The sequence below is a fragment of the Camellia sinensis genome, chromosome 6 (assembly GCF_055761805.1).
Source record: "Camellia sinensis isolate YWXY chromosome 6, ASM5576180v1, whole genome shotgun sequence".
Taxonomy (NCBI): domain Eukaryota; kingdom Viridiplantae; phylum Streptophyta; class Magnoliopsida; order Ericales; family Theaceae; genus Camellia; species Camellia sinensis.
In genome coordinates, this window is record NC_138966.1 from 174924886 (window position 1) to 174932411 (window position 7526).

The 7526-nt window shown below is 41.3% G+C and overlaps 1 protein-coding gene across 5 annotated transcripts; it reads right to left on the reverse strand.

Annotated features, from left to right (window-relative positions):
* Positions 1-60: 60 nt before the first annotated feature.
* Positions 61-2219, reverse strand: LOC145793064 (uncharacterized). 5 transcript variants are annotated; one of them, XM_082875471.1, is made up of 2 exons: positions 861-2219; positions 61-752 (listed from the first exon to the last, which is right to left on the reverse strand). In XM_082875471.1, exons 1-2 carry the CDS (start codon positions 1948-1950, stop codon positions 208-210), a joined length of 1635 nt encoding a protein of 544 aa, XP_082731597.1. In that variant the 5' UTR covers positions 1951-2219; the 3' UTR covers positions 61-207. The 5 variants fall into 5 exon arrangements, with proteins under 5 accessions (XP_082731597.1, XP_082731596.1, XP_082731598.1 ...); XM_082875470.1 differs by having other exon boundaries at positions 61-785; XM_082875472.1 differs by having other exon boundaries at positions 1017-2218.
* Between the last annotated feature and the right edge of the window lie 5307 nt (positions 2220-7526).

The following is a 7526-nucleotide window of genomic DNA, read 5'->3' on the forward strand; positions in this document are numbered from 1 at the left end:
ACCTAACATTGTTGTGATATTTGTATGTATATATCACTGAACAATAAATGTCGCAGAAGATTACATAAAGAGAAAAAAGTTATTATTAATTTAATAATAAATGTGACAAAATAAAAATTCACGAAATAATAGTAGTTATAAAAATTACATGATACTCTCTGTTTGGTCGTTACAGTAATTAGAATGCTACTCCATGCAACGTCCAATTTAGTGATGTCCAATTCCGCCGCCACCTCCTCCACCGAATCCACCGCCACCACTTCCACCTATTCCTCCTCCAATTCCGCCACCTTTGCCAAATCCTCCACCAATCCCACCACCAGATCCGCCTCCAATTCCACCACCAATACCTCCTCCACCCCCAATTCCCCCGCCTTTTCCAAATCCACCCCCAGCTCCTCCTCCGACTCCTCCACTTTTCCCAGATCCTCCACCAACACCACCACCAAATCCACCTCCAACTACTCCTCCTCCTCCTCCAGCGCCACCACCGACTCCACCTCCTTTTCCAACTCCTCCTCCTTCTCCTCCACCAGCACCACCACCCTTTCCGATTCCACCACCAACACTGCCACCTTTTCCAATGCCCCCGCCAACACCGCCTCCAACTCCTCCACCCTTGCCAAGCCCACCACCTGCACCACCACCAACGCCATGTCGGCCACCAAGCCCACCGCCACCTCCAGCTCCACCTCCTGCACCACCGCCAATGCCGTGTCTGCCACCAAGCGCACCCCCACCTCCAGCTCCACCTCCTGCACCACCGCCAATGCCGTGTCCGCCACCTCCAGCTCCACTTCCTGCACCACCTCCAATGCCGTGTCTGCCACCAAGCCCACCGCCAATGCCGTGTCCGCCACCTCCTGCACCACTGCCAATGCCGTGTCTGCCACCAAGCCCACCCCCACCTCCTACACCACCACCAATGCCGTGTCCGCCACCAAGTCCACCGCCACCTCCAACTCCACCTCCTGCACCACCTCCAATGCCGTGTCCGCCACCAAAACCACCACCACCTCCTGCACCACCGCCAATGCCGTGTCCGCCACCAAGCCCACCCCCACCTCCTGCACCACCGCCAATGCCGTGTCCGCCACCATGCCCGCCACCACCTCCTGCAGCACCACCAATGCCGTGTCCGCCACCATGCCCGCCACCACGTCCTGCAGCACCACCAATGCTGTGTCCGCCACCATGCCCACCCCCACCTCCTGCACCACCGCCAATGCCATGTCCGACACCTCCAGCTCCACCTCCTGCACCACCGCCAATGCCGTGTCCACCACCAAGCCCACCGCCTCCTTCAGCTCCACCACCTACTCCACTGCCAATCCCACCTCCACTACCACCACCATCGCCACCACCTATTCCACTGCCAATCCCACCGCCACCACCTATTCCACTGCCAATCCCACCGCCACCAAGCCCACCATCGCCACCACCAATTCCACTACCAATCCCACCGCCACCAAGCCCACCATCGCCACCACCTATTCCACTGCCTATCCCACCGCCACCAAGCCAACCAGCGCCACCACCTATTCCACTGCCAATCCCACCGCCACCAAGCCCACCACCACCACCACCTCCGCCTCCAAACCCACCGCCAGCACCCCCTCCAAACCCAGCACCCCCTCCAAACCCAGCACCACCACCCTCTCCGCCCCCAAACCCACCTCCAAATCCACCGCCGCCACCACCACCACCTCCACCACCTCCACCACCACCTCCACCACCACCCCCAAACCCAAATCCAAATCCACCTCCATTACCAGCACCCAAAAACTTTTCCTCCTCATCACGCCTTACACTCACCACATTTCTGCCAACCGCCACACTCACTACTAGAACATGAAAGCAAAGCAATGACAACACACCAACTCTCATTGCCCCACTCATCATCTTCAACAAATGTCTAGGACTCTGTAGTGCACTTGTTACTGAACACATATTAACACTTCACAACACCATATATTTATATATACTCCATCCATATCGAAGTCAACAGAGTCTCATCGGACTTACATTAAATAGCAATACTAGATATCATGAAAAGTCTTTCATGAAAATGATCATGAAAGATTTGTGACATTTGGATTACATTTAGAATAAAACACCACACACTAATTAAGATAATCTAAAAGTCACAAATCTTTCATGTTTATTTTTATGAAAAAATCTTCATGATCCCTAACATTTCTCTACATTAAATGTCTCAAACACTAGCTTCTCGCCATAATCAGATTTGATGCAAATCAATTATTAAGACGTGTTTGGTGATATATGTCTTCAATGTAATCCAAACCCTAAAAATTCCTAAGCAGTCGGCAGCAGCAATTATTTGAGACCTAATTACTCTCTCATATGGCTATCATGATGTGATGGACTGTTGGCTTTTTGGTCGATGGTAGAATGTACGTGCAACCTATGATGCACCAGTTTTTAAATTTTTTAATAAATTATACTCATTTGTTTATTGTGTCAATTTAATTTTTATAATTTTAATTATATCAATTTATTTTTATAATTTTCACATTGTGTCAATGTAATCTAACTGATAACTCTCATTTAAAAATTAAACTAAAATTGAGAGGTAAAATAGTCTATTCACTCACCGCAAAAAGATAGACACGTTGGTGTCAAATTTGAAATGGCCAATTCTCTTTTAAATAGATTATTTTGCAAGTGATTTTTGTTTAATTTTTTAATTGAAAATGATATACAAACCTATTTTTAGACCTATTTTTTATATCCAATGATGCATAACTGAAATAATTGGTTGATAATTAAAAAGCATACGAGAGCAAGATAGAGAGAGATACTTGCCTTAGAAATTCTAAACCATGCTACAATTGGGTTTGAAAATTTATTCTAATTTTTGGATCTAAGCAGCATCACTCTTTCTTAATACATGTCCTCGAAGAAGATCTTTTGGTGACAAAAAAATGAAATTGGTTGCGGAATGATTTAGCAACCAACTATAGCTATAAGATATATATTCCCTTTTTTTTATATATAAAAATATTCTTACTTTTAATCTTTTACTAACAAATGTAAGACACACTTCTTAGTGCCTAATTAACGACACAGAATTTATTCCAAATTCTATTTTTATGTACTGAAACACTACCAGTCATTAAATTTTTCCATATAATCTAATAAAAAAAATATAATAGTGAGATATAGTATTTTTTAAATTTGAGAAATGAAATTGAGTTAAAATAAGATATTTTTATGAATAATTACATCTTCTAAAAGTTAATTTAATAAAATTTAATTTGTGAGAAAAAAAAAATTAATTGCACATGGCTCCAACAACTCTATCCTCAACAAGAAAAATTAAAAGCACACCGAAAACCTAGGCTTATTGAGCCCATCATCAAAAGAAAATGTAGGGATCAATTGTTTATGCATTCCATGTGCTTGGCGGATAGAAGAATTTATTGCTTCCTTTAACAGTTCTCTTAGTTAATACTACTCCCATCATACAACACAAATAAAAATATCAACACAGAAATCAAAAAATTATTACAAAACAAAAAATAAATGAATAAATTACTAATATACTTTCTGAAATTTCTTTAAAATATAATTTATCTCACGTGATTTTAAAAATTATATCCCACCTCATGAAATTTTTAATTTAATAATAAATGATCCCTTTTATTAATAAGTCATCAATTTAATTAATAGTTTTTATCATTGTATATGAGAGCAGTTAGGAATTTCATTTTTCAGTTAATTCTGTTAAATAAAAAATTCTTATAAGGGCGTATTTGTAATTTTTTTTAAATTATGTGGGATAATCTGTATTTTAAGCAAACCTTGAGGGATGTATTTGTAATTTATTCAAAATAAATTGATGGATAAGATTTTTGAAAAATCAGCTCCACCAATAAATTTTGTAAAATTTTATTTATTCATGTACATTTTAATGTCTAAATTTATTTTCCTAATATTGTTGCAAACAATATATAGGGTTACTCGTTAGAGGGAAAATTATTTACTCGTTTAAGACTACCGTATTAATTTTAATTCTAATTACTCTTTATCCATCACATGTGAAAAATTAAGATCTGAGATGCAACATTTTTCAATTTCTTTAAGAGTTAGGTCTCAACCAGATGGTATCTCAAGTCTTCTTCGTGTTGGGTCAGCCATTGAGAGATTTTTGACGTGTCTTGTCATTTTCTAATGGGCTAGGCTTCCTTTCCAATCAGACATAGATTCGAGCCTTCACGGACCCGTGATGGGCTAGTGTATATTTTAGTAGTGATGTGGTTTTGATTTTTTTATATAATACTTTGATATAATTCTCATAATATTTATAAATTATATTTTACTAACCAATAAAAAAGGGTAAACATAGTGTTTAGAACAATTTGGGAAGAGAGGCCACTCTTCTGAATATTTTGATTAAAAAATAAGATAACAAAATTACAAATCATATTATCACTTAACTTGAAATTTGAAGATTGATGAATTAAAACTCATTAAATCAAATGGTCAAATTTAATTAGGCCAGTAAAGGCCCTCTGGCTCGGATGGGTTTCATGGGGACACATACAGAGAATAAGAGACACCAGAGAGATAGACACCTTGTCCGTGACTCATGGTTCCAAAATTAAATAAACAAGTATCCAGAGAGGCATTTCTCTCTCTCTCTCTTTCTAGACGAGAGACTTTCTACCAACGGGTATGATCTCTGGGTTTATCCCTGGTTTTCTCCTATGTTTGTAAGCCTCTCTTACCTTCGACTTCTGTAGCCTTCCTCACTTTCTGTCTGCTCAATAATTACTTACCTCTTCTTTTTCAACCCTCCCTTGTATAGTCTCTTCAGTCTAACTCCCTTTGATCTTTTTCCTATGGCGGACACCACACAAAGGCCAACCTATGCCTTCATCATTGAGCTGGAAAAAGGCACGGATGAGAGTGTCGACAACTCAAATCTATGTCTGATTGGAAAGATTATGGTCTCAAAACTTCTCAACAAGCAAGTGGTCTCTCGTATTATTCTTGGCGCTTCGAAAACTAGGGCTAAGGTGACCATCTCTTCTTGGGTTGATAACATTTATTTGTTTCGCTTTCAGAATGAAAATTGTATGGGTGATTTTCTAACCACACTGCCCGCCTAGTAATCAGCTGGAGAGTACCGGCAGAAGAGATGGTTTCAGCTAACCTGCAACAGAAAGAAAAGGCTCCGGCGGTGGCTCTTCCACCCGGGGGCACTCCGACAATCAAGTCAGTATATCTCTCAAAGATAATCAAGTGCTAAACTTACTACTCAAAGCATAAAACTGCGTACCTTAGACCCACGGGGTGTCTCTTTTTTATAGCCAACGTAAACCTAGTCCCACTAGAAGCCTGACTTCCATGGACTCCCATTCAGTGCTTACTTTGGATTTCACAAGAGATAAAGATAAACTCCCTAAGAGCTTTATCCTTATCTTGGCTAAGTCTCCTGTTTACTTTAGGACTCTTGCCCCTTATCCCTTATCCCTTATCTCGGATTCCGATATCTTCGGAGATAACCTCGGCCTTGCCGAGTTAACCTCGGCGTCATAACCCGGACACGTGGCACCTCGGCTGACACGTCGGCATCACCTTGCCACGTGTTGGCATTCAGAAAATACATCCCCACAATTGCCCCCTAGGTTCTATTACCTCGGCATTCTGAGGTGATAGAACCTATATCTGTATTTTCTTTCAGTAAATCGGCTTAAAGTTTGATAGCCGAGATCATTTATTTCAGGCCGTCATGCTTTCCCTAAAAAATCAAGATTTTTAAGGACCTTCTTATGCGCATAAGCTGTCATGCACTTCAACCCAACCGTTTTAGCCACGCATTTCCCTCTTACTGGTCCGCACACAAGACGCGCTTGTTTGCTGCCTCTTTCTTTATGTGCGCCGTCTGACGCCCTCGTTCTTCTAAGCGTATTGATTGCTTTTGCCGCCGTTTCTGTTTAATCAAAAACCTTTTCCCTTTTTTCCGTCTCTTCACTTTTTCATTCGAATCTCCTGCTCTCTTTCTCTCTAGCTTTCGAAATCCTCTATCGCTCAAGCTTCCAAAGCTCTGCAACCTTCTCCGTTCACCCCTTCCGGCAAGATTTCCAACGGTCTTCTGCTCCTGCAATCGTCGTAGGACATCGGCAAATCCATTTCCGGCTTCCCTTTTTCTAGTAAGCTACTGTTCTTTTCGTTTTCAATTCCCTGATGTTTCTTCTTTTTCGCTGTCGCCATTACTGTACTGTTTCAAGCTTTTTTTAATTCATAAATCGTACATCTGAATGTATTTATCCATGATTTTGCCTTTGCCCACACTTTGAACATACGCACTGTTTCACCACTTCTTTACACTTTTGTCACTGTTCTTGGCCATATACTCTTGTATTCTTCATGTTCTTGATAGCCCATCCCTATTCTTGTTTCTGAAACTTTGTTTTTGTTTTCTGTTTTTTTTTTTTTGCATCTTTTCCAGATCTGTGTCTTTGATCTTCATCTTCATAGCTTTAGGTTTGGGATTTGTTTTGTAGAACCCACAATTTAGGGCAAAACTGAAACATTCCTTACAAATTTTTGTACTAGCCTAAACCTAGGTTTTTGCCAAGGTCCCATCAATAAGAAACATCTTCCTTCTAAATTTCAACCCTTCTAAATTAGGCCGATATCATGGGTATGTGGAGACATAGGGTAGATACCCCGACCAAACATGAGTACTTTAGGCAGGAGTTCTCCATCCCTGCTGATGTCCATCTGAGACTGACTGAGGATGATGACTCCATCATGCCTATAGAAAACGCCATGCCCCTTCCCATTGTAGCTTTTACTGAGTGCGGACTCCGGCTCCCACTCAACATCCTTTTTTGCGAGATTCTTCATTATTATAAGTTGAACCCCATGCAACTGGCAATCAATTCTTATCGAGTGATTTTTGATATTATCGCCTTAACTAAACAGGAAAACGTTAGGATCACCTTAGCCGATATACAGTATTGTTACACCATGGTGCCCTTAACTTGAAAGAAAAAGGCTTCATTTATTATCTTAAGCCGAGGTCTACAGAATTCAAAATCATAGCCGACCTCCCAGACTCCAACAAGGGGGCTGGAGATGACTATCTTATTACCTCGGGAAATTGGGAGTTCGCTCTAGACGATGACATCCATCTCTACCCTCTTCCCTGATCAGTTTTAGAGGGCAAGGGTAAGAGCCTAGCATTTAGCTTTGCTTGTTTTCTTTCAAAGTCTTAAATACTTTGTCTGTTTTTGACATCTGTTCTTTTTGCAGCTGTCCGTCAACCACCAAAAGATTTTTGCCAATCCTTTGTCCCTAGCAAAGACTTGAAGAGACTTCTGGATTTGCCAATTCATAAGCGGAAGGCACCCCTGCTTCTCAACTTCATCCCAACATACAAATCAGTTCTCCCCGACGTCCCTAGGAAAAAGAAGAAGAAGAGCTTATCTCCTTCCTCTGCTACAACTCTTCTTGCTGCATCAACATCGCGAACAGACCAAGGATCAACCTCT